The sequence below is a fragment of the Salmo trutta genome, chromosome 31, assembly GCF_901001165.1.
Source record: "Salmo trutta chromosome 31, fSalTru1.1, whole genome shotgun sequence".
In the NCBI taxonomy this organism is placed as follows: Eukaryota; Metazoa; Chordata; class Actinopteri; order Salmoniformes; family Salmonidae; genus Salmo; species Salmo trutta.
The window spans coordinates 31,714,295-31,742,001 of NC_042987.1; the positions used below are offsets into that span (position 1 = coordinate 31,714,295).

Consider the following 27,707-nt stretch of genomic DNA (forward strand, 5'->3'; position numbering starts at 1 on the left):
GCCAAGGGCAGAAGCGCATTCTTCTATCTCTCATCTCTCTCCATCAATCCTGTTCATTATGTTATTGGAATAACCTGCAATGGCTGCTTTTAGTTGACTTCCCTCGGTCTGATACGGCAGTCAAGTCATGTCTATTTGCTTTGATCGATTGCTTTGTTCAGTGATTAAATGACAATCTTTGTCATTGTGTTTTATTTTCATTAAATAAAACACATGAATGGTAATTTTATTGGGGGAATTAATGATGACAAATAGCCATCGCTAGGGAACTGTAATTGTCCCACCTTTGTAAGCGAAAGGAGAGGTGCTAATATCAAATGAAGTTTAAGATCTTTCAAGCAACCTTTATTGGTGCTGCGTTTATAGTAGGAATGCGCCACTATCTGAGATATGTTTCATAGAGAGAGTCTTAATGGCTCCGATGATGAAGCTATTTAAAAGAGTAAAGGAGATTAGAACACTATAGTTCCCTCTAATCCTTAACCTTTAGTCTGGTCTGGTCTGTGTCAGCAGATAGCGTCAGTGGGCCGGACTTACTGTAGTACATTTCCATTATGGGGAATCAGAGTTTATTTCCGAACACATTTAGAGGCATTAGGGAGCTCACTCAAGCCAAATGAAAGGCAGTGTTGTCAAACACCCCCCGTTATTTCAGAAAATGCACTGTTCCATGTGAAGTTTAACAAGCCATTATGATAATCTAAGTGAAGTCCCAGAAGATGCCACTGGAATGCACACTCAACTACCATTGTACATGCCTCTACACCTCCAAGGTCCGTAGAACTCCTCAGCTCCTCTGCTTTCCCACCAAATTTAATTTTCACCTCTCCTTGAACCTGCGTTGCAATACAATCTGGATCAAAGATTTACATTTTAATCATTTAGCAGACACTCTTATCCAGAGTGATTTACAGTAGTGTGAGTGCATACATTTTCTTATAGGTCCCCCGTGGGAATCAAACCCACAATTCTGGAGTGGCAAATGTCATGCTTTACCAACTGAGCCACACGGGACGGCACAGAAAGAGCTGAGCAGGATCCCTCTTCGATTTAGATGCAGTTTTTGATATACAGAGAGGAGACGAAGACACATCTTTGAGTAAAGAATGTTCTTGTTTTCCCCTTGCAGAAACTCTTGATTCAGTTTTTCCTGCGTCTCTGATTATAGAAGCACCACTCATTCAGTCACTCAGTCTTTTTGGACACCCCATCTCTGGGCTCTGCAGGAAAGAGTGTTTCTTTAACAGGAAACAAGGTCACGCAGCACATTAATCTTTCATGACTAAATTTGTGCTGCGCATAGAGGACATTTTCTGCACTTTGTAGGGTCCACTATTAGTTATATGGCTTTATTTATACATTCATCTTCATTCATTATTCATGTGCTTTTGCCCTGCAGATCTGGATGCGTTTTTCTTGAGGGACAGCTGATATGAGTGCAATGTACAACAGAACACAGAACACAGAGATTGCACTGATTTAGTGCAGGGCAGTGTTTCTGGTTCGTTCTTCTGGGTTGTGGACCGGCTCCGGTCCATGGGACATTAGTCAAATTGAAGTTATAAAGGAAAGTTTCTCCTCCCATTCTCTGACACCAGACTGATTGGTGGTTTGTTTCTCTAACAACCTCTTGTGTTTTGTTGCCAGGCAACCACTGAGCAGAAGAAGCTGAGCCATGCTGGATCCAAGCTCTGCCTCTCCGAGAGCAGCGGCCAACTCCCTCAGATAGCCATGAACACCTGCAAGTACAATGGCGGCGTAGTGAGACCACTGGGCAGCCTGGCGTCGTCGCGGCGCAACCTAGCAGAGCTCGACTCGGAGACGCAGCCCCTCCAGACGTTGCACAGCTCCGGCCTGGAGGTGGTGGTATCCAAGGGCAATGGCGAGGACCCCAGCAAGGCGTCCAACGAGAGCCTGGTCAGGGACGGAAATGGTGCTCCTGTGAAGAAGAACAAGGACATTGGCTATAGGCTCGGCCACCGGAGGGCGCTCTTTGAGAAGCGGAAGAGACTCAGCGACTACGCCCTCATCTTTGGAATGTTCGGGATCGTCGTCATGGTGACTGAGACTGAGCTGTCCTGGGGAGTTTACGGCAAGGTAATTAGTGTGGGTGGTCTTTTTGTTTGTTGAATACCTCTAATGCTGCAATTCTCTGAGTCGCTATACACAATTTCCTCACTGTGGGGGAAAACACGAGGGAGTTCTCATAGACCGGTAGCAAAAAAAGCCTCATGTTGCTTATGAATGCATTTCACACTACTTTTGAATTATAATTGGATTGTAAGGCTTGTATGAATGTCCTGCTTAATATATTGTTTGTGTCATCCTCACAAATCAACTGCATTACACTTAAAAACTTCAAATTCGACCAGTAAAATGTCAATGAGCATTAGCATTCTAGCTAACTGCTGCATCCAAAAATAGGATTTTTGCAACTATCACAACCAAATGTAATCTTAGCAACTGTTCAAGCAATAATCAAAACAACATTGTAATCCGATGAGAGCTCCCCCAAAAATGATTTAGTTTTGAAGTTGTAACTACGTAAATCTAGGATATGTTTAATGGCTGCAGATGGCAAACGGCAATTGTTTTCCCCCATACTTGTTTATGACGTGAATAACGACTCGGAGTATGCTATGTTTAGATAGGATGTCATGTTAAAACATGGTGAACACATAGTGAACTTCAGAGGTATTTGTGTAAGTAGAATGACAATGCTTGCGATTCAAAAAAGGTCAGAGCTTGGCCAAAGGACTGTTTTCACTAGGCTGCTGCTGGTATTTTGAGAGTCACTTTGAAGCCTGCCCTGCAGCCAAACAACGCTGCCCAATCAGAATAGAGAGAGCTGCTTCAAAGTGACTGACATTATCTCTAACCAGCACGTGGGAGTGTCAGGACAACCCAACATGGCGGCAGGCTGTTGTCATTTCAGGGTCGCCATGACCTGGTCACGACTCCCTGACCTATCATTAGCTCCGTCAACCAATCAATTTGGATTTGGGCAGTGCTTTCTGTACCAAACATTTGTCACAGTGCACTTAGGGAAAGGTTTGGCCCCAATGTTTACAAGACTGCACTGTTGGCTAGCGTCACCACATAGTCAATGCAACGAGCCAGCATTGATTGGCCTAAGTAATAGCTGGAACAGCTACTGAATTTTTTACAACTGCATGAGGTAAAGTAAGATTGAGCAGCAATGTTTTGGTTAAGTCCAGCCAATTCTACACATTTATTTTAAATTGTTAAATTCAATATTGCATATAGGTGTCTATAAGGTTTCTATTAACCAATTTTTGTAGTAAATTTAGATTAATTGTCGAGTTGGTCTGAGTTTAAATTGAGCTGATCCTATCCCTGAGTGACACAGCACTCCTACCATATAGAATGTGCTACAATAAGGACGAATCATTTTTCATCTTGCATGTCACATCACATGGACATGTGAGTCAGTCAAGATTTTTCCCAACCCTTAAAGAGGTGTGGTGAGGGGTTGATGTGTTAAAGGGAGTGAGCTTTTGGGGACTGAAAAACCCTTATACTTCTGTCAGGTGGATGAATTGGTTTTACTCAATGTTATTTCACTGGGGACTTCTCAAAACAATTTCAGACATTATAGGGTCTTGAGAGGTGCCAGAGACCTGAGGGGCAAAGCAATCTAGTTGATTGCTAAAAATACATTCGCTAATTTTCTCCCCGCCTGTTACTATGTCTTGTGGCGGCATGATCAGTGTAATGGCTCATATTCTAATGCATGCTTACTTGACCCCACCCCAAGAGAGCATATCAATATCCATTTACAACGACTTGGTCGTCCGCGGGCCTTGACAACATAGCAATGGGCAGCTTTTACAATCGCCCCTGACGATTATTTACAATGATTCCTATTATTGTTTTTGTCGCTGTTGTCAGGATTGTGATTACAACCCCCCCCCCCCCCCATCATTATATAACATGTTTTATTCCCCACCATTATTACAGCTGATTCATCAAATCACTTTTTACCCACAGTGGGAAGTCTAGTAGTGCAGGTCCTTATTCCAAAGATCTATGACCCTTTATAGGCGTTGCAGCTCTAGCGTCCAAACGATCAATTCATCACTCGCACCGCTCACGGTGGGTTGCTTCCTGCTAACGCGACTGTAGAAGATGCACAACGTAACTGCTCTGTTTCTGCATCTAGGCTACTATTAGATTGAAAATACCTAGTGGTGGGTTTGATGAATAAATCGTTTGTGTACTGTTTAGAGCCAATGTTTGACCTTTACTTCCTGCTACTGTCATGTTTTGAGACAACACTTTGTGGTGCTGTTGTTTTTAGTTCAAACCCCTTTCCTCAGCTCTCGTTTTAAACTAACAATATGTGGTGTTTTCATTGTCAGTGTTCCTCTCCCTACTACCAGCTACATTCACTCCAGAGGGAAACCTTTTTAGAAGATAGAAGTTAGATGGATTTATTTTGGTCTTGTTAGCTCCATCCAACAATATTTCAAAAATCAACATGTTTTGCCCACCGTGAAGACTGCCTAAATTATTTCACACAACAACAAAATAATCTAAGTTGAAGATTTCTTATATTAACGCTTTTACATTTACAGTTTCGGAGGTGAAGCCTAGGTATGACCACTCCTCTGAAAGTCAACATAGGTTGCACATGCTATGTAATCGTCAATAAATATTCTTAATTTATTTTATATATTTATATTTCTCCTCAATATCACTGTATCTCTAAACTATATTTATTGTGTGTCTGTCTCTCACTACAGGAATCTTCGTACTCATTTGCACTGAAATGCCTTATCAGCCTTTCCACTGTTATATTGCTTGGTCTTATAATAATGTACCATGCCCGAGAAATCCAGGTGAGTCGAAATAACGCAACGATTTGGCAGGAAATACCATTTCATTGTTGTAATTTATGGGCTGGTGTGGTGATTGCCTGAATTGCTTGAAAATTGAGTTTGATTATTGAGTGTGATGATGCCTATTATTGATGAATTGTTTTAAGTATTCAACATTTAAACAGGTCAACATAATTGGGTATGTTAGATACTTTACAGTCCTAATTCAGCTGATTTATATTATGATATTTACATAAAATGACTGAAATAACTGGTACTTTTTTAAGGCTCTTTAAAATGTGAAGAGTGGCATCTATTAAATCTGTAATCCACAGCGGTGAAACTGCCACGTCTGTTTGCAATATTACAACAACAAACAGGTTACTTCAAACAACCAACACTGTTTTTTCTCTCTGACATCTTGAACATCATTACACACGAGATAGAACAGCAGAGTATGTACTACGGACTGTAAAATAAAGTATATAACTACTGTAAAATAAAGTATATAAAGACTTAAAAATAAAGTATATAACTACTGTAAAATAAAGTATATAAAGACTGAAAAATAAAGTTTGTAACTACTGTAAAATAAAGGAGGTAAAGTCTGTAAAATAACGCATAACTAAGCTACTTTTTGCTTTTCCTGCAGCTGTTTATGGTGGACAATGGGGCGGACGACTGGAGGATAGCCATGACGTACGAGCGCATCTTCTTCATCGTGCTGGAGCTGCTGGTGTGCGCCATCCACCCCATCCCGGGCCATTACCGCTTCACTTGGACGGCACGGATCGCCTTCACCTACACTCCGTCGACGGCCAACGCCGACGTGGACATCATCCTCTCCATCCCCATGTTCCTCAGGCTCTACCTGATCGGCCGCGTCATGCTGCTGCACAGCAAGCTCTTCACGGACGCCTCGTCACGCAGCATTGGCGCCCTCAACAAGATCAACTTCAACACACGCTTCGTCATGAAGACGCTCATGACCATCTGCCCCGGCACCGTGCTGCTGGTCTTCAGCATCTCCTCCTGGATCATCGCCGCCTGGACGGTGCGAGTCTGCGAGAGGTAAACGGCTAGGGAGTTCCCTAAAGAGGGAAAGACCCAGCCAAGCACCACAGAAACACACGCCCCCATCATTGTGCACTGTGTGTGTCGGCACTCCCCCTTCTCTCTCTCTCTCTCTCTCCCTTCTCTCTCTCCCTCCTTCCCCCTTCTCTCTCTCTCCCTCCTTCCCCCTTCTCTCTCTCTCCTTCCTTTCCCCTTCTCTCTCTCTCTCTCTCCTTCCTTTCCCCTTCTCTCTCTCTCCCTCCTTCCCCCTTCTCTCTCTCTCTCTCCCTCCTTCCCCCCTTCTCTCTCTCTCCCTCCTTCCCCCTTCTCTCTCTCTCTCTCTCTCTCTCTCTCCCTCCTTCCCCCTTCTCTCTCTCTCCCTCCTTCCCCCCCTTCTCTCTCTCCCTCCTTCCCCCCTTCTCTCTCTCTCCCTCCTTCCCCCTTCTCTCTCCCTCCTCTCTCTCTCCCTCCCCCAGTTTTCTCTCTCTCTCCCTCCCCCACTTCTCTCTCTCCCTCCTTCCCTCCTTCTCCCTCCGCCACTTCTCCCTCTCTCTCCCTCCCCCACTTCTCTCTCTCTCCCTCCTTCCCCCTTATCTCAGTCTCCCTCCTTCCACCCTTCTCTCTCTCTCTCCTTCCCCCTCTTCTCTCCCTCTCTCTCTCTCTCTCCCCTTCGCTCTCTCTCCCTCTCCCCTTCGCTCTCTCTCTCTCCTTCCCCCCTCTCTCTCCCTCCTTCCCCCTCTTCTCTCTCTCACCTTCTCTCTCTCTCCCTCCCCCACTTCTCTCTCTTTCCCCCTCCGTACCCCCTTTCTCTCTCTCTCTCTCTCTCTCCCTCCTTCCCTCCTTCTCTCTCCCTCCCCCAGTTCTCTCTCTTTCCCCTCCATACCCCCCTTTCTCTCTCTCTCCCTCACTTCTCTCTCTCTCCCTCCTTCCTGCTTTCTGTTCTCTGTGTCCAGTTGTGTTGTGGTGTTCTGTTCATGCTCACTAGCCCAAAGTAATGTCTTGATGTGTCGTACCCCCACACACACCACTGCCTGGGTAAAAAAAAGAAGGGGGTTTCATTAGCTCAGCGATCACTCCACGAGTCCCTACTCCTTGTTTTAACGCTATTTTAGCAGATTTTCCATAATTCATGAGTGTCTAATTGTTTGTTTGCTGAATGGTTTGTTTTGGTAATGCTGAGCAGCCCCAAGGATCCCCGTTCACATCAGGCTTTTTCTCAAGGGGGCGGTGGGGATTCTCACAGATCTCTGAGTAAAGGGAGGAGGCAGGGAAGAGCACGCTTTTTCAGACCAATTACAAGTTTATCATTACTTTGATGTTAAGTTGTCTTCCTTGGTGTGTAGGGGCTGAGGGAGGGGGGATGGGTTGACGTCAGCTCCTGTAACACTTCCTTATGACAAGAGGGCTGTAAGTCAAAAAGTCAAATCAGTCAACAGGAACACTCGCTGCCAATCTTTCAGTCAGTCAGACAGTGAGTTGCTCTCCTACGTTTTGCTTGCTTTTTATTTCCTCCCTTTCCATCCCATACTTCCTTGCTCTCTTAACCCCTCACTAACCACTTCCCCCTGCACCCTGGAGCCACGTAAGGACCAGCAGAGAAAACAGTGTTTGACCTTTGGCTCCACCTCCACATGAAACCGAAAAGAAGTCGCGTGAGGTGCAACTCGAATCCAACTTCACCAAATAGTTTGTTGGCACACATTCAAAAGAACTCTGTTCATCAAGCCTACAGGAATGAATAGGGTATTGCTGAAGGTACTTGCATAAAGCCTTAAAGTGATACCATCACATGGATGGACACTGTTTTTTTCCTGTCTTAGATTTAACCATGAAACATACAGGTGTTGCCAAATACTGTGAAAAGCATGAATAGAACGTATGGATGACATTGTTGATGGTGTTGTATCTGTCTGGTAATCTTTCAACATTACAAAGGAAAACCATAGAACCACAGGGAAATGTAACCAAGCTCTACAGTCGGATGTCTATGGTACTTGGAACGCAACATGCAGCTGGAGTCAACACCATGAAATATCTAGAGTGGCTAATGGGGTCAGGATAGATGATATGCCCACCACACGCTCCGTGCCAAACTAGTCCGCAGCAGTGCATGCAATATAAGGCAGTCCAGTTATGGTTTCAATTTGAAAATAACATGTTTCCGTGTGTTTGGGTGTGTGTGTGTTTTGTGTGTGTGTGTGTGTGTGTGTGTGAGTGTCTATAATGTTATGTTGTACTTTCTATTTCCCTACTATGCTGCTCCATAGGGATACCATGTGAGTCCTCGCTCTCTAGCCGTGGAAAACCTATCATTTTGCACCGAGCTGGCGCCACTGCTGCCCTGAGTGGGTGAGGGATGGGGGTGGGATTGGGCGAGGGGCAGCCCCCCCCAAAAAACTGCTATCCTTTCCAAACAGAGTAAGGCAAAGGGGGACTAGGTATTCCCCCCTTAGTCGGCATGAATGTGTCACCCATCCTCAAAACCCCAAAAATATATCAACAAAGAAAAATACATTCAGTGGCTAGGAGCATAGGCGAAACCTATGATTTGAGCAGCACTTTGAACCAAGCGTCTCTTCTAAACTGTTTTGTGGTAGCGAGGAGGAGGAGGAGGAGGAGGAGAAGAAGGAGGAGGAGGGAGTTTGTGCTAAAATGGAGCAGCTCCTTCAAGTCACCTTCACCAGCAAGCCTGAGGGCAATTGTCTTTTTTCATTCCTCTTCCTTATGTAATTGTTATAGATCCATAATGTGCCCACTCTTTTCAGCATCTACTTCCAAGATTTGCTGAGGAACAAAAGCTTTTTAGTCCTTTGTGTTCTCGCACATTACCATTCCATTATGTGTCTCCTCTCGAATAATTGATTCAATGATGTCGTAATCGTTAGGTATTCTACAGGCTTTTGTCACTTCTGCCAGATGATTCAGTTTGCTCAAGACGTGGCAAAGGAATTTAATCTGAGATACATATTCATACAAAACATCCGTGCTTATTTGAGGAGAAAACAAATATCAAGTCATTTGTCTGGTACAAAGTCGTTAATGTGGATTTAAGCTCGATTTAGATTTTTTTTTAACCAAAGTTCTAACATTTAACCATATTATAATAACCCCATTAACCCGGAAGTGTTTCACAAAAAGCTCTTCAGCTAGGATGATGAATAGTGAGGGTGTTGCTATCCGTTCTAGCACAGTTTCCAAAATTGAGTCATGAGGAGTTTGTTTCTTCAAGGCAAATGCAGTGTCTCCAGTTTGAAGTTTCATAACATGGACTGAGTTCTCACCCGTGGTAAACAATGAAACAGCATGGGAGTCTTCATGTTTACTGCTCTCGATCCCATCACTCCAACCCACTCAGAAAAAGAGGCGCTTGTTTTCCAAAGTGCTGTGCGTGAGTTTGGAAATGAATCTGCTGATGCACTGTTACATTGACCACGCTCCTGAGCCAAAGGGCAGAACGGTGTGAGATTGGACGAGCACGGAGTCTGTCTGGAATAGACGGGTGAATGAAAGACACATGGTGGGTGGAGGGGACAGGAGGGGTGGTTGGCTGAGTGGCGGAGTTGGCAGGAACCGTGATGGTACAGTAGAGGGAAGCAATGCTGGTCACTGCCCCCCCTTGATACAGCTCCAGAGCTCCCCTACTTTATTTAAGATTCTCAGTCTTTTGGCGTTCTTATCAAACTCCTCCTCTTTTGCGTCATGATCCTTTGCCTATTTCCTACTACTGTACCCATCTAACGTGGCATGCTTGCAGTTTTTCCTCATCCCCTCCCCCACTTATTTATCTTTCCTTATTCATAACTAGCAGGCCTAATCCAGTCAGAACTCAGATACACTTGCATGCCTTGCCTGTCCCCCCTCCGGTCCTATCTCCTCTCTCTAACTCTAACTCTCTCTCTCTCTGAAACTAAACACTTTTTTTCCCGAGGTTACATGAGACGGTCGTTTCTCACCCCGGTCTTCCTGGGGACCTCTGGCCATGTAACAAGCTTTGGAAAGTTAAGAGACTTTCCCTCACCACAGATTAACAGGGTTGAGTTACTGGCCGGTTACTGACCGATATCATGTGTGTGTTGTTGTCACTTGACCTGAAGACACAGTACACAGCTTCATGTCGAGCGGAATCCTAGCCAGAGATACTTGTGCGCTTGAACTTTCACCACAACTAAAAGTTTTGTGTAAATCACACATTAGTGTCCGTGTGAAAGTTCTGTGTGCTTTTCTCAGGTTCGGATTTAGCTGCTAATGAACTGCAGGCCATATCGTGACATGAGAGATGTGTGTAAAACCTTGAAATTCCAAGGAATGATTATATGAAGGAATGAATTGCCTAGACATTCATAAACTTGCAAAATAATCTTTCTCATTATGTTGTGATATAGAATGGTCTGTACACACACTAACTGTACACACTGAATGTTGTGTGACAGATGGTCCAGGTAGACTTTCAAGCAGAGTTTGAGTTGTATTTTGTGTACCATTGGAGTATACCTCCACACTGTGTTCTTCATGCCTGTTGATATTCCATGCAGTAGTTATTACTGACAATGGACAAGCATGACCTAACAAAGTTAGGAACCCGCCGATGTTGACGTTAATCAAAGAAAGCTTTTGAGGCTGTAAGGCTATACAAAAGACTTTTAGCTTTGCTCTTAAGTCCACAATGGCTGTTTGAAGGAGATATCCTGTAGGGAAGTTCTGTGTTGTTATGTCTTCTGATACTTTTACTTTTGCTATTTTTAGTTGGGTTGGCTGTGCTACGGCTTGTATCGCTTGCGTCATATTGTGAGACTTAGATTCAAATAAATGTTATTACCATTTTGTTCTGTAAATGATAATGAAAAGATAGACTTTCATCTTGACTCCACATGTTTGCTAGAATCCATTTGGAATGCTTGCTTTGCATTTTGGCTGGATGATGCGAGCACAATTAGGTCTGCAGTTTTTTTAATTAGGTCATCCCCAGTTGAGTTTAATCCTATCTGTATGTTTACCGCCTCTGACACCCTCCCCTCTTACATTTCAACAAATTTGTCCCAAAATAATCTCTGCCACTGCTCAAATTCTCATTTAAATCAAGGAGACTTGTTAAAATTCTTTTAATGTGCTACGATGCATTTGCTTGATATGATGAATTCCTGTAGAAAAGACTGTTGTTAGTACATGGACAAGCTAAGGCATATAAAAGTCCCCTTTTAATGTTCTTTCCACTGCAGTGGCTTATATTAGGAGCAAATTAGCCTGTCCAACAATTTGCCTGCTCAGGGTAATACTAATAAAAATACTGCTTGCTGCTCAATATACAGTATTGCATTCTCAATAACTGGTTAAACCAGTTTTTCTCAATTTCAGGTTTAATCAGACTTGCATGCAGCATACCATACAAGGAACAAATAATAATTTATTTGGCATTATGGTCTACTCCTGTATAATGTTATCTTTATAGGTAACAGTTATTGATATCTCAAACAATTATTTCCAACCAATGTTTTTGGCAAATGTTTCTATGTTACTTTTTAGTACTACAACTGACAACAGGGTTTGGAAGATTCAGAATACTCATGTCATTTTGATTTCATTCCTCAAATAGCTTAGATCAGGGTTTCCCAAACTCGATCCTTCCCAAAATCTAAAGCTTAAGCTTCAACCTATAATATACAGCATAGACCCGGGTATTCAAATCTATGTCGTGCTAGGGCAAAAAACAAAACATGTACCCAGGGGGGCCCCAGGACCGAGTTTGGGAAACCCTGGCTTAGAAGGCACATTGTCAGGCATTGCCACTGTATGTCCCTGGGACAAACCATCTGTTTCTTTCATGAGCTCATCCACATACGGTAAGAGATGGAGATAAAGAATTCTGGGGGAGATGGCCAGGGTTTAAAAGACCAAATGACATGAAGAGATGGCCAGGGTTAAAAGACCAGATGACATGAAGAGATGGCCAGGGTTAAAAGACCAGATGACATGAAGGGATGGCCAGGTTTAAAAGACCAAATGACATGAAGAGATGGCCAGGGTTAAAAGACCAGATGACATGAAGGGATGGCCAGGGTTAAAAGACCAAATGACATGAAGAGATGGCCAGGGTTTAAAAGACCAGATGACATGAAGAGATGGCCAGGGTTAAAAGACCAGATGACATGAAGGGATGGCCAGGTTTAAAAGACCAAATGACATGAAGAGATGGCCAGGGTTAAAAGACCAGATGACATGAAGGGATGGCCAGGGTTAAAAGACCAAATGACATGAAGAGATGGCCAGGGTTTAAAAGACCAGATGACATGAAGAGATGGCCAGGGTTAAAAGACCAGATGACATGAAGAGATGTCCAGGGTTAAAAGACCAGATGACATGAAGAGATGGCCAGGGTTAAAAGACCAGATGACATGAAGAGATGTCCAGGGTTAAAAGACCAGATGACATGAAGAGATGGCCAGGGTTTAATGAAGAGGAAAAAGCATCACTGCATCCATTTTAATCAATTCCCATTACATTTTAGCAGACACTTTTATCCAGAGTGACAGTAGTGAGTGCATATATTTTCATGCTGGTCCTCCATTGGAATCAAACCCACAACCTTGGCTTTGCAAGCACCATGCTCTACCAACTGAGCCACACGGGACATACAGGGGTGAGTTGTGTACTTCAATACCACCCAGAACAGTGACTTGTTTATGACGTTGACATTCTTCAATGGTCTCTCTTGTGTTGGCTGATGCGGTAGATAGATTGCAATGTGTCACCGGTTAGGTTGTTTTCAACACTGTGAATCAAGTGGTATTCCTGTAGTCTAACACACATTAAAGCCCTTTCTGGAAGGAATCGTTTAGGTCTAGTGCTCTCATCTGTGCGTACTTGCAAATAGAGTTGCTGACAAAGTAAGGGAACACAGAGTTTTTTGAGGGAGCGATCTTACAAACAATGACATGTCTACAACACGAAGCCTACTTCTATGGGATGTTTTGCAAGGGTGGGAGACATTTTATTTCAGACAATTCCTCTGGTCTCACAATAGGTCGAAAGTGGTGCCAGCTCTTGTCCATGCTATGCCAACACTCTACACAGTATATTGAGAGCTTCAAAATGCCATCGACTGGCTCTGCATCCGTAGCTTCTAGTGCCCATATCACTGTAGTCTACGGACATTTGTCTGAGTCCTCTTCAAGATTCAAGGATTTGGGGGAAAACCTATCTACAGTTTTGTACGCATCTAAATAACAAATTCCACACCAAAGCATGTCCAGTCATAAATGTAGAGATCCACAATAAGAGTATTCTTAAAGCAAATACATCGTGATACAGGGAAACCATACACTGTGCAATGTTACACCATTGCGGAAATGGAAAACAAACCTCTAGCATTGTCGTGCTCTAATCGCTTTCACCAGCCTAAAATAATTTGGACACTACGGCACTTAAAGTACTCCTCCTACAAAGGCGTAATTGGTGCCGTCAAGAGCATCCATGCAATTTGAGACAGTTCCAGTGTATAAACCAGATATTTACCCAACCCTGATGAAGCCAGTGATTGAGTGGAACTCGTCATGATACAATAAACAATTAACACAACTGTAGAAGAAAATAACTTTCAGGATATATTTCACCTCTTTCTTTACAACTTAAGTTCACATGAATCACATGAATCAGAGGATAAAATAAGAAGCAATGTAATATGTTGACAGACACGACTTCCACCAGGTTCTGTCACAGAGTTAGTGATCTGGAATGACTCATGTATTTGCCTGTTTTAGTCACAGAATGTCTAAAATGAGCGAATTAGTCACTATAGTGTTGTCCCCCTTGCTCTAAGCCTTGTCAGAGAGGATGCTATTGAAGGCTAACGATGCTGGATTCAATGCGTATCGCAGAAGTATCACGTTATAGCGCGATTGAAATTTAAAGGCAATGTTCCCTCCTTCGTGGAGACTGCATTCATGGTAAACGCTGCATATGTCGGGCTTTACATTTACATTTTAACACTAATTTTCCTCCATACTTCCACGATACGGATTGAATCCAGCCCTAACAATCCAGGTGAAAGAGACAGGGAAGTCAAAAACATTGAGCTTCTTAATGTGTTTTTACTGGTCTCCAGCGTACAGATAAGAGACTGGCTATATAAATATTCAACCCCCATCCACTTGACAATATTGTGATATTTGTCAAGGATGGTTTTCACTTTGTCGTCGCTCTCTTTGCTCTCAATATACTGGCTTTTCAGCATGCAGGATGCAAACATCTTTTTAATGCCTGCATGGTATTGTATCGACGTGCTTTTTTGCATGCCATACAGTCAGTCGCTTGAACCCACACTATTGACTCTGAGGAAAAAGGATCATGTTGTTTTTCCTGACATTGAGCATGAAAGCAGAGTTGACGTAAAGGAAAAATCCACTCAAAAACCATCCTTCTGTATTTCTTTAATTAATTCTTTAATCCACTGTTGATACAGTCCCAAAATGTTTTGGATGTCAACAGTCATGTTTTCAAGATGCTGGACTTTCAAGAAGCAAAGTGTCACCGGCCACATCATCATATAATGCATTTTGGATCATTATGATTGGGGTGGCAGGGAGCCTAGTGGTTAGAGCGTTGGACTTGTAACCGAAAGGTTGCAAGATCAAATCCCTGTGCTGACAAGGTTAAAATCTGTCGTTCTGAACAAAGCAGTTAAACAAAGGAAACATATATGATATGGCTGGTGACACACTGTGAATTCAGCAACATGACATGCAAAATATTTTGCGACTGTATCATCAGTGGACAAATGATAGAAATACCAAAAGATAGTTTTTGAACTGAGTTTTCTTTTAAGGAGATCAGAGTTCAGCAACACCTGCTGAATGCATGGTTAGTTCCTTAATGAAAGTGAACTGTCTAGGAGGAGATTTTCAAGAATTTTCAAGAGTTCCAAACTTGGTTCATCTGCCCCAGGTGTTACAAACTGTATTTCTGCATTGATTAGATTAAATTGTTCCGGCCATTTTAATTCCACATGCTGGGTTACTGCTGGATAATCAAGTCATTAGCATATTCCTAATTGTTTTAACAAGGATCCCTTTCGAAGAAAATCTCTGGGAGCAGAAATGTCATCCTCTTTATCCTTAATAGTCATCCTGTGTACTTTTGAGAGCTGTTAGTAATCCAGCTGAACAATGAGCCTCAGTATTATGACTCCTCCTAGACAGCACCTTAGCCAATCAGGGATGTAGTATGTAAAGAATGGTAGGGTTGGGCTGGATGGATTAATTTTGGGACTTTATCCCACAATGCAAAGGGGATGGTAATGTCATCATCAATGTTGACATTTGTGGTGGTCTTTTTTATCTATCTGCTGTGGTTTTAGGGTTAGTGCTATCATGGATCCTTGGGATGTCCCTGCCCTAAACCCTAACTTTAACCCTTACCTAACCCTAACCTTAACCCTTACCTTAACCGTTTTAAATGTCAACTTCAATGGGGTGAAGTCAGTTGGGACGTCCCAAGGGTCCCGTTTAGACGTTGTGTTTTAAGGGGCATTGGCTATCGCATGGTTTTCTGCCATTTTCAGCAAACAGAATGATGAAATGAAGTGATACATTTTGAAGGGATGATGTTCATAACCAAACCTTTTTTGGGGTAGTTCAAACTCTTCACATTACAGATCCAAAGTAGTTTTTCCCCCATTATGTTGTAAGAAATGAGAATTGACACTCTCCTTTCTTTAAACAAAATGATGTCGATGGTCAAATATATTTTCCTCTCTTGTAGAGCAAATGCAAATTATTTGGGTGCATTGATTTTGAATTTGTTGGGGATGAGTGCTGATCAAAGTGGTTATAGTATTTTAGATTTCCAGTGGTTAGTTTGGATTCAGATCCTGTAAGACTCAAACTTAAAAGATCAATTGCCTGCGGTTCTCATAACGCTTAAATGCATAGCTGCATAACTTAATGTATGTCACTTTCTTTATTCCAATCATCTGCCATAATAGTTTAATTTCTATGCTAATGAGTAGCAGATGTATATCTGGATTCATGTCTATTTTTAAATGCTTCTCAATTGATATCATCCATCGTCTCAAGTTGTTTAATAGACACTGATACATACAGTAAATGTTCAGTGTTTTGCTGTGGAGAATTCTCAAACCGCCATCAGCATTTAATTAGATTCTTTAAAAGGATTATTGAAATCAATTATGTTTTCCCTTCCATATCATTTTAATTTGGCTACTCATTTAATGATTGAATGTGCATCTTAATTTACCACAGAGCATTGACTGAACAGCTACAGTATATTGGAATGTGACGGCACAACTTCATAAGGTTTCACCATTTTGTTTCCAACATGGATTGGTTGCTTTTTAGATGTGTAGTGCAGGCATGACAAAAGGTGAAACACTATGCACATGTCATTTCTTGCTTCTTCAACCACCTCTGTTAGTTCACGACCTCTCCAGCATGCTCAGGTTTCCTTTACAGTATCGGATGTCACTGATGGGTATCTTCCTCTGTTTCTCTCTTCCTTACTTTAGGTATCATGACACACAGGAAGTGACCAGTAACTTCCTGGGAGCCATGTGGCTGATCTCTATTACCTTCCTCTCGATTGGCTACGGAGACATGGTACCTAACACGTACTGTGGGAAAGGCGTATGTCTGCTTACAGGGATCATGGTATGTTACTTGTCATTGGAAATTCATTTTTTGGTGTGTGTTTCATGCAATATTGCATGACTAATAGACATATTATTCCCACGAAACAGCCATGTTTTAAATCTGACATCATGTATTTCTTCAACTTGTTGCTTTATTCGAGAGCAGCTCAACATCTTGAAATGTTTCCCTCCAAGCAGTCACCTCACTATTAATACAATAACTCAACAGTCACCCTTCACATTATTTCATTTCTGGGCCTGACTATGTTTCTGACCAATAGGGAGCTGGCTGCACTGCGCTGGTGGTCGCCGTGGTAGCCAGGAAGTTGGAGTTGACCAAGGCTGAGAAGCATGTCCACAACTTCATGATGGACACGCAACTCTGCAAACGAGTGAGTCACTCACACTCTCATTCTAGTGGCATCTTTGATCTTCCACCACTGAGCACTACTGTAAATGTCACATCCCTTACTGTACGGGAGGTTATATTACAATAATACAATAACTGTCCTTTATGGTTCCTGATGGAACAGGGTAAAACAAATTCATGTCCCTGGTAAGAAGTTTTTTTTCATTGGTTTACCATTCTCAATTCAGTTTACCTTTCTCAATTCAGTTTACCTTTCTCAATTCAGTTTACCTTTCTCAATTCAGTTTACCTTTCTCAATTCAGTTTACCTTTCTCAATTCAGTTTACCATTCTCAATTCAGTTTACCATTCTCAATTCAGTTTACCTTTCTCAATTCAGTTTACCTTTCTCAATTCCCTAAAAGTAAATCCACATAGAGTATTATGTTATGAACAGGCAGTTGTTCGGGACGCCCTTTCCTTTCCCGAGGGTTCACATGCGTTTCCTCATTGGTCGGCAGGTAAAGAACACAGCTGCCAATGTACTCAGGGAAACATGGCTCATCTACAAACACACTAAGTTGGTCAAGAAGATCGATCACGCCAAGGTGCGGAAACACCAGCGCAAGTTTCTACAGGCCATCCATCAGTAAGTGTTGTTTCCCAAAGATCATGACTCCATCGTAAGCATTGTCTGAAGCCTACATGGACACATAGTTGTTTTTACCACCTGTTGTTAAATACATGTTATTGTCTTTATTGCTCTTTGTTGTAGAGCTAGTAACAGTAGTAGTGGTTTTAGTTGCACAGCTAACAGTATTTTTGTGTAGATGTGCATCAGTGGAGGCTGCTGAGGGGAGGATGGCTCATAATAATGTCTGGAATGGAGTCAATGGAAGGGTATCAACCGCACGCAAACCATGTGTTTGATGTGTTTGATAGCATTCCATTGACCCCATTCCAGACATTATTATGAGCCATCCTCCCCTCAGCAGCCTCCACTCTTGTGTATTCTTAACAACACTCTTAGTCAGCGGTGTCACTGGTGGTCTTTGTTATAATGTCCTTCCTTTCCTACTCTCAGCCATTTCCTGTGACAATATTCTGTGTGTTCGGTTAGCTAGATGTGTTATTTAGTTGTGTACTAAAACACTAACACACACACACACACACACACACACACACACACACACACACACTGGATACCGCACCTAACAAATGCTATGTATACACACACACACACACACACACACACACACACACACACACACACACACACACACACACACACACACACACACACACACACACACACACACACACCCTAAAACACACACACACCCTGTAATGTAATGGTCCTCCTCCCCCTGCCCTTCCCCTCCTCAACCCTTACCCTGTGCTTACAGTGAGAAGTGTAATGGTTCACTTGTTTCGTGGATGTTGTGGGGTTTAAAACTTTGTACTGTGTTCTGTCTTTGTTTTGCTCTATCACTGCAGAGCTCAGAAGTAAGTTGAGTCTTCTATGTTTCTCCTTCTGTTTCCTCTACATTCCTCTCTCTCCATGTCTGCGTTTTGACATGCATGAACCTTCAAATGCTGGATGCCGGTTGTTTTGGTTTTCTTTTAATGTTCCATTTACCCCCATCCTCTGAATGGAATGACAAAAAGCATCAACATTACCACTGATGATGACATGGTAGTGGGGTGTCTGAAGAAAGTCAGAGGCATCTGGCAGTATGAGCTTGTTGGGGCTTGTTGGCTAGGCCGGAGTCCATTCATCAATGAAGTCGCCATCTATGATGTTACCATGATTAATATAGATACAATATGTAGGCTATATTAACCTGCATTGGCAGACCCATCCTTGCTCCTGATTTTGTGGTTAACACTTATCTCAAGGGTTTGAAAAGTCTGTTTTTGTTTTGAGGTAAAAATTTTTTTATTTCCATCAACACTCAGACATATCAGACACTCACAATAAAGAACACAACAGCAGGGGCCTAGTATCTTAACTCACCCTAGCAGGAAGTACCCTGGAAATCAGTTTTAGAGTCATTTTTGTACCCAACTCAGATGCCTTTCCTTCACAGACGCTAGATAGGAAAGAACGGGCCATGCTGGTAGCCTCTCTAGTTAGATGAAGCTGAAAACAGAGCCTTTGCTGTGATCTCCTCAATTGCACATCAGTGAATGTCCTTGCCTCAGAATTAGCACTTTGGGGAACTTTCTGCCTGATCAAGTCACCAGGATGTCGATCCATTTTTATTTGTATTTATTTTTTATTTCACCTTTATTTAACCAGATAGGCTAGTTGAGAACAAGTTCTCATTTACAAGATAAAGCAAAGCAGTTCGACACATGTAACAACACAGAGTTACACATGGAATAAACAAACATACAGTCAATAATACAGTAGGGAAAAAAGTATATATACAGTGTGTGCAAATGAGATAAGGGAGGTAAGGCAATAAAATAGGCCATAGTGGCGAGGTAATTACGATATAGCAATTAAACACTTGAGTGATAGATGTGCAGAAGATGAATGTGCAAGTAGAGATACTGGGGTGCAAAGGAGCAAAATAAATAAATAAATACAGTATGGGGATGAGGTAGTTGGATGGGCTATTTACAGATGGGCTATGTACAGGTGCAGTGATCTGTGAGCTGCTCTGACCCATTTGATTGACTGGTGTGATGTCATCACTGACGTCATTACTTTAAAGTTTAAACCAATGCACAAATATCCTCCCAAGGTATTTAAATATTAATTGAAAGTGATAACAAAAAAATCTTTAACCTTTATTTACCTAATCCGATATAAGTAATCACTTTTCCAAGGGCGACCAGATCAAGAATGCAGATGCGGTGTTTAGGAAGTGTAGTACAGTACATAAATATCATAAATCAGTCATTTAAAGTAATCACTTTTTTCAGTGTTTTATCGGCCATTGTCATAGAAAAGTGCCACTGGTATAGATACTGTAAGCCACATTCACAGAGTATGGCCCTTCCCTCACATACACCCTCCACACCATAAGTGCACTTCACTCACAAGTCACTGCAAGCTCACCCAATGACTGACGTTTCTCTGACGGCCTGCCACTGAGCTAGCTGTAAGGGTGTGACAGCTGGGAGCACACATAAAGGCATGTCACCTTTATGAAAGGCTCTATTTTTGATAATATTTACATTTATTGTATTTTTTATGGGGGGGGGGTATTTTGTTTGGACTTTTATTTGACTCATAGATTTTATTTGCGTTTTTGCATGTATTGGTTTGGCGATGATCAGGATTGGGAATGCTTGTATATGCATGCAGGCTGCTCTCTCTCCTCAACGTCCTACCAGAGAGTTCTTCTGACAAACATGTGTTGCTCTTCCCCCCCTCCACCTTCATGACCCACCCACCTACCACCCCCCTGCCTCTGCCCCCTATCCCCCTATCCCCACTCTCTACCCTCTCCCCCCCCTGCCTCTGCCCCCTATCCCCACTCTCTACCCTCTTCCCCCCCCCGCCTCTGCCCCCTATCCCCACTCTCTACCCTCTTCCCCCCCTGCCTCTGCCCCCTATCCCCACTCTCTATCCTCTTCCCCCCCTGCCTCTGCCCCCTATCCCCACTCTCTACCCTCTTCCCCCCCTGCCTCTGCCCCCTATCCCCACTCTCTACCCTCTTCCCCCCCTGCCTCTGCCCCCTATCCCCACTCTCTACCCTCTTCCCCCCCCGCCTCTGCCCCCTATCCCCACTCTCTACCCCCTCTTCCCCCCTGCCTCTGCCCCCTATCCCCACTCTCTACCTTCTCCACCTCCCCTGCCCCTATCCCCACTCTCTACCCTCGCCACCTCCTCTGCCCCCTATCCCCACTCTCTACCCTCTTCACCCCCCCCTGCCTCTGCCCAGACTGCGCAGTGTGAAGATGGAGCAGAGGAAACTCAATGATCAGGCCAACACGCTAGTGGACCTGGCTAAGGTAAGAAGACCCAGATACAGGCCCCGATCCAGGCCACTGCCCTGGCTTATAAAGGCCATGCGGCAGGGTTTTTCAAAGGTTCGCAGCTGGACGCCGGCCGCAGCATTGATGTGTGTGGCATTTGCACTCCAGGTTTCTATTTTAAAATGTTCAGAAGCTGGTGCTTTAATGTGTGTTTGCACTGCCAGACCCCCACTGGTCTCTCTTCACCTGCGGTTAAAGCAGCCTGTCTTGGCTTAGGGAATAGAGCATTGGATAGCCATGTAAATAGCACCTAAACTCTGCTATTTTATGTTCGTTATTCACCTTCTCGGTAGTAGTCATTAGTAGCCAGTCCAGTTGAACAACCAGCAGGGCTTTGTTTGTCCATGAAGTCATTTGTAGATTATCCCCTTAGTTTATGACTCAGCTAATGACAGATATATGATGATGAAAAATGACCAATTAGCCCAGAGAAATGCATTCTCTTGTTAACTTAATTGAGGGGCTAGAGTCCTGTGGTATTAGTCAACATCCTGACAAGACATCCTTGATCCTGAATTGTCCTGCTATTATGACCGGTGGAATATAAGGAGGTAGAACACTGCCAAAACACAAACTGTATTATTGTGGGGGCGATAGCCCCTAACAGTATATGCATTGGTTGAAGCGCAATGTTAAATTCAAATCTTCCCAACATAATATCTATGCCAATATGACACCAAAGTCGATGAAAATTCACAAATCATTTTGACTGGAGGGACACAACACAACTCTTGTCATGAGCCGTCCGAGAACCACATACCGCATTTTTAAAAGACAATTTCTTGCCCTGAACGACAGCGTCCATAAAGTGACCATTACGTTTGTAGGGTTAACAGTTTTTATTAAATGTGTAATTTATCGCTCACATGCTCATTTATGTCCATTAATTCTATGCTTTTCTAACATTTCTGACTATACTAACACCTTTTCAGCCAAATCTCAGTTCTAAAATAGGACCAAAGCACTTAGGTTGCGCAGCAACAGCGCTAGCAGCTAGCTAACACCATTCGGATGCGAGGCAAGCTACAAGAAAAGGAAGCTAGCTATATTTTTCTATCGAAAGTTTTTCACATGGCTAAAGCCATCTGTTGGCCTTGGCACTTTCATGCAATCACAGCACAAACAACCTCTTTTTCTGTGGAGTTTATCAGCGGTTAGCATCCAACATAATTTTTTATCTTATCCATATTGGCTTAAATGGGTTTCTGGTTTTTCGCTTCCCTCTGGAAAATCAGCTGCTAATATTAAATAAATAATCATAACTACATTATTTCTGTTGAAGTTTGTCATTATTGTGTATTTTTACTTTACTTGTATTGCTGTGTTATGCTGTATAATAATGTTGCATAATCACCTTCCAGTGTAAAAAAACAAAAAAATACAGTTTAATTTATGGAGTGTTCAAAAGCTGTGGTGATATTGATAAGATCCCTACCAATTAGTTTTTTCCCTAGTTGCTACCCCTTCTAACCCAGATAGTTATCTTTCCTGTCAACTCTCATATTGACATCCATAGATTCAGATTCCAGTTAGTTGTTTACTCTAGCATGATTTATTTATTCATTCATTTGTTCATTATTATTACCTCTTAAGGGGTCATTTGCAACTGATGTGAGTTCAAAGCTACCAGTCTAATATGCACCATATAGTGTTAATGATAGCATACAGAATTGACATGCATGATTTGAGAGCAATTAATGGCAAGTGTCAAATGACTACATTTCATATACACAATAAATACACTTAGCATATACCATAATAGATCCATCACCTCGTCTCTCTCCTCCTCCTCCTGCAGACCCAGAACGTGATGTATGACCTAGTGTCGGAGCTGCAGGAGCGTAGCGAGGAACTGGACAAGCGGATCGGCATGCTGGAGGAAAAGCTGGACTCGGTGACGGGCAGCCTACAGGCTCTGCCCTGCCTCATCTCCCAAGCCATAAACCAGCAGCAGCAGGAATTCCTGGACGGCTTCCTGCACCGCTTCCGGCCCACCTCGCTGGGCTCAGAGCGCTCGGAACGTTCCGAACGTTCCGAGCGTTCCTGGACCTCCACCGCCCGCCGGCGTCGCTCGCCCTCAACGGCGCCGCACACCTCCTCTGACAGCGGCTAGCCCCCGCCCTCGGAACCGCCCAAAATGACCCTAAACCGCACTACCCCCGATGACAACCCATAACATTCCCCTAACCCCCCTAAGCCCCCCTCTACGTCACATCCAAAAACCAACACCGCTATGACTGAACTTCCAGCGTGGGACTGAACTAGAAACTGCTCCAATGCAAACCATTAAAAACTTTGACACATTTACTAAACAACAACCTAAAGGACTTAAACCGAGACAAGTAGAGATATGGTTTATGTTTTAGCCATTGTATGGCTGTTCAAGTTAGCTTTTTTTGTAAAAGCCCTTGTATAGTTAAACTGACTGAGTTCAGGGTTGCTGGGGTGAGAGCTGGCTATCACACCGGAGCGTCCTTAACCCAGTGAGGAGTGGGGGATGGGGGATAGGGGTTGTCTGTCCGTGGAGGGTCTGCCTGGACTTGCCTGGCCTGGTCAGATCAGTCTACGGGGTCCGAGGAGGATAGATGACACCTTTGTCCACACGGAGGGACACGTCAAACTGGTGGACTTCCCTTTTACAAGACAGGTGTCATGGTTTTTCCCCGTAAGCCAAGGTGACGGTTTAAGAGGGCCTCTGAAAGCTCTGACGTAAGTTCATTGTTGAATCGCACTTAAGGTGGGGGTGGGGGGGTCACACAGAAGGAGAGCAAGGGGAATGCACATGACATTACTACTGAGTAGGAAAATGTACACGAATGCCAATTTCGAAGTTTCCGTTTCCTTGTTCTTACCAAGGGAAAGTTGAGAGCGACTATCTTTTTTAGTTACATATTGACATGTGATTTTTCAGTGCCTGAATGTACAAATAGTAGAGGATTATTTAATTACTAATTTCAGAGCAAGTTTTTTACGATGTTAACACTGAATACAAGCATTGCATTCCTTTTCAGATACATTCCTCTTCAAAAACTCATAGAAATTGTCTTAATGTAATGCATAACATTGCCTCCATTACACAATATCTCTTAATGTTTTAGAAAACTTTTTTTTTTTTAACTTATGCTAACCACTAAAAACGGAATAGGTCAGAAAGAGAGAGAGTGAGAGAGAGAAAAAAAGAGAATGTGTTTGAGGGAGAGAGTTCACTTCCAGCTCGATGCTGCGCACTCATACTCACACAGAATTATGAAATGGAGACTACCTTTTCCATAATACTCTTACAAAAAAGGGTTTCAAAAGGGTTCTACAGCTGTCCCCATTGGATAACCCTTTTTGCTCCCAGGTAGAACCCTTTTGGGTTCCATGTAGAACCCTCTGTGGAGAGGGTTCTACATAAAACCCAAAAGGGTTCTATCTGGAACCAAAAAGGCTTTATCAAAGGGTTCTTCTATGGGGACAGCCGAAGAACCCTTTTAGGTTCTAGATAGCACATTTTTTTTCTAAGAGTGTACAAATCAGAGCTTCCACAGGTATTCAGATAATGGCATGGCTTGAAGTCTGCTGTGAAACGGTGCCCGGCACACAATACCGACCGAACTGAGAAACCAACCCTGTCCCTTGCATGGTTCTGTGCAAAAATGACGATGGAGCAAAACCTTTTGGATGGCTTGACGATTTGCATTTAGATTTATGTTACTTTTGTTGTTGTTACTTCGGTTTATTTTTTTGGGGGGGAACCTAGGATTTCTAGAGTTGAAAATCTAGAGAGTTGCAGTAATGTGTTACAGTATAACAAATGCATTCCCTGTTTGAAATTGGCGTGAAGAAAAATTTCTATAAAAAAAAAAATCCTGAAAGAATACAAATAAAGTACTTAGCTACTTGGATGGCTAGAGACAGTAAATTAGTTCACAGTACCACAAGGTGTCCAAATTACTTATTACCTTGACCTCCTTCAAAAGGGTAATGGATCTCCCATTTAAAAAATAATAAGTGAACGTTATCAATCAAGAAAACACTGCATTACGATATGATTTTAGTAAGGAGAACAAACCTTATCAGAAAGTCAGTTAGACATGTTGTAGTCTGTCGTCCACCAAACAGTCGACCAAGTCTACCTGTAAGCATCCACTAATGGTCAGGCTGTCCAGAGAGCGAGCTCTTGGTTTAATAACATGTTCAGCTTGCTGTGAAAGGGACTTAATCAAGCATGACTCTTCACTGCCCCTCTACACACTAACCATCCACTCCAACTGAGGGATATCACTCCATTACTGTATAGTCAGGGGCGGACTGGAACCAGAAATCGTCTCTGCCATTTCTAACACAACGGCCCTTGAGGCCCCCATTATAAGCCAGATAATTGTCATTTTGCACAAAAAAACGAAGTTGGACAGGCCCACTGTGCTAAAAATGGACCAGTCCACCTGGAAAGTCCGCCACTGCTTATAGTCTCTCTTTAAAATCAGCTTTTACACCTTTGAGTTGATTGGAGGGTTACTCGATTGTGCTCTCACCTGTTCTAGGCATACCAGCGTTAACCTCTTCATATGTTTGAGATTTAACTCCTTCATCTGTCATCACCAAAAACTTAAGCTCCATACCCAATTATATGTTTTACTATATTTTTGTTCCAACAACCATTTTGATGGTATGAAAATTTGGTCAAAAGATGGGGGAAACCCCATGTCCCTCTTCAGATTGCATTTAGTGCATGATACTTAGTATAGCACCAGTAAACAGACATCACAGGTGCTTGAATGTCCTCTCCAGAGAGTAGAGGTACTTCAGCTGGCAGAGAGGAAGCAAAGAAAGAGAGAGAGAGAGAGAGAGATTAGAGCCATACCTCATTTACTGACAGATGTCCGTTTTGCCCCATGGGGTTTAGAAGCAGCAAGAGTGGGTGTCCCGTGAATATGACCTCATTGTGGATGTCACAGAACAAATGGGACAAATGTAATAACGAAGGGGCAGATGCAGCGGGGCGCAACTTTCAGGATATTACAGAAATATAAATAGAAAAGTAATGTATAGAGGGTACATTATGATAGAGAATTTCAGTTCTAGACATCATATTTCTTTATGACATGCCCCAGGGTTTTTCTACACGTTAACTGCCCAAACATCATTCCAATAGCTGTTACAGCAAAATAGAGTCCTCGTTTTCTGAAAATAGTCCTTGCCAAAAATGCCACAATTTTTCAAAGAGAGAGAGGGAAATTCATATCAATATGCTGATAATATCTGATGAGGAAAATAATCTGAATACAATCATTCTTACTTCTATCTAAAAGAACAGGCAAAGCTGGCATCTGATTGTGTTTAGACTAGATAAAAGAGGATGAAAACTAAGTCATGTATACCATTGTTATGTGTACACTGCCACAGAATGCATTTGTAGTAGCGGAATAAACCAATTTTAATGGCTGGCATTCGGTGATGGTATGTTCTCTGTATGTGTTGTTATTTATTTTGCCGGTGACAGTTGTACCAAAAAGAGGAGAACGTCTGGTCATTAAATACTATCTTCAGCTATGATTTCGCTCTCCGTTTTTTGTCATCAATGGGATAACTAATATTTTGACTTTAAGTACTGTAAATACCTGTAGGTTAAACAAGTAGGTGTAACTGATCACCCTCACTTCATCTGCAACCACACCTACAGTAGGGCCTACATCGATAGAATAAGGTATCATAACACAATTTCATGTGGTAAATGTAACTGGGTGTGTTTTTGGCATCAGTTCTGAGTAATAATGGCATGTCTTGAAGTTTGCTGGGAGACGGCAACCTGCACACGATAACGACCGAACTGAGAAACCAACCCTGTCCCTTGCATGGTTCTGTGCAAAAATGACGATTGAGCAAAACCTTTTGGATGGCTTGACGATTTGCATTTAGATTTGTCACTTTTGTTGTTGTTTTTTTTTACTTCAATTTCTTTTTTATTAGGAACCTCTGTAAATCCTACTACAGTATTTTACAGTTTCCCCAACTTTTCATGAGCAATTTTGTTTTTGAGGGGAGCCTCCATGTCACGGCTGTCAAAAGGAGAGGACCAAGGTGCAGCGTGGGTGTAGTTCCACATCTTATTTACTCTGTGAAACTATGCAATACATCAAATAACTGAATAGACAAAACAAACCGTGACGCAGAGGAGAAACAAACACTACTGAAAAATAATCTACTTAAGTATGATCTCCAATTAGCGACAACGAGGACCAGCTGCCTCTAATTGGAGATCATCCCAAACAAACCAACATAGAAATACAAAAAACTAGAACCTAAGAACATAGAAATAGAACACATAGAATAAACCCCCCGTCACGCTCTGACCTACTCTACCATAGAAAATAACAGCTTACCATGGTCAGGACGTGACACTCCAGTAGCAGAGAAACTGGAACATACTGTGCCAAGTGCCGACAGAGAGCCAGAATGGTCCCATGTAAGCCACAGACAACTTGCGTTACTCCCGTAAATAAACAGTGTGGAAGGGAACGTCCTAAAACATGATCACAAAGTCCTTATTGATAGAAACATAAACACAGTGTTCTGGGGGACATCCGACATCTTAGGCCCGGTTCCAAGGTTAAGTATGAGCTGTCGTCACAAATGCAAGGCTACGGGGCCACACCCATTAATGTACGGGCCCGGCTTAACGAGGCTATTTATGTCTACATGTATAAAATGATCCTTCGACGCTAATTATACAGAGTGGCCGATGGGAGAAATTATGACACGCCTCTTTTCCAATAAGTGTCACCCCTCTGTATTATGTAACCCTCACCGAGAACTTGGAGTGTGAAAAGGTCCCTATGGGACATCAGGG

General features: G+C 42.7%; 1 protein-coding gene across 4 annotated transcripts in view; it reads left to right on the forward strand.

The window, feature by feature from the left end:
* The window catches only part of LOC115169968 (small conductance calcium-activated potassium channel protein 2), a 43,116-nt gene extending 19,154 nt beyond the window's left edge, over positions 1–23,962 (forward strand). The window contains exons 2-11 of one of the 4 annotated variants that reach the window (XM_029726128.1): positions 1,648–2,097; positions 4,767–4,862; positions 5,494–5,912; positions 8,162–8,170; positions 16,411–16,552; positions 16,815–16,925; positions 17,404–17,531; positions 18,380–18,388; positions 20,782–20,851; positions 22,674–23,962. In XM_029726128.1, coding sequence (XP_029581988.1) covers positions 1,648–2,097; positions 4,767–4,862; positions 5,494–5,912; positions 8,162–8,170; positions 16,411–16,552; positions 16,815–16,925; positions 17,404–17,531; positions 18,380–18,388; positions 20,782–20,851; positions 22,674–22,988 — 1,749 coding nt within the window. In that variant the 3' untranslated portion in view covers positions 22,989–23,962. The remainder of the gene's footprint in view (positions 1–1,647; positions 2,098–4,766; positions 4,863–5,493; positions 5,913–8,161; positions 8,171–16,410; positions 16,553–16,814; positions 16,926–17,403; positions 17,532–18,379; positions 18,389–20,781; positions 20,852–22,673) is intronic. The other 3 variants (XM_029726129.1, XM_029726130.1, XM_029726131.1) reach the window with 3 other exon arrangements.
* The last annotated feature ends 3,745 nt before the right edge of the window (positions 23,963–27,707 follow it).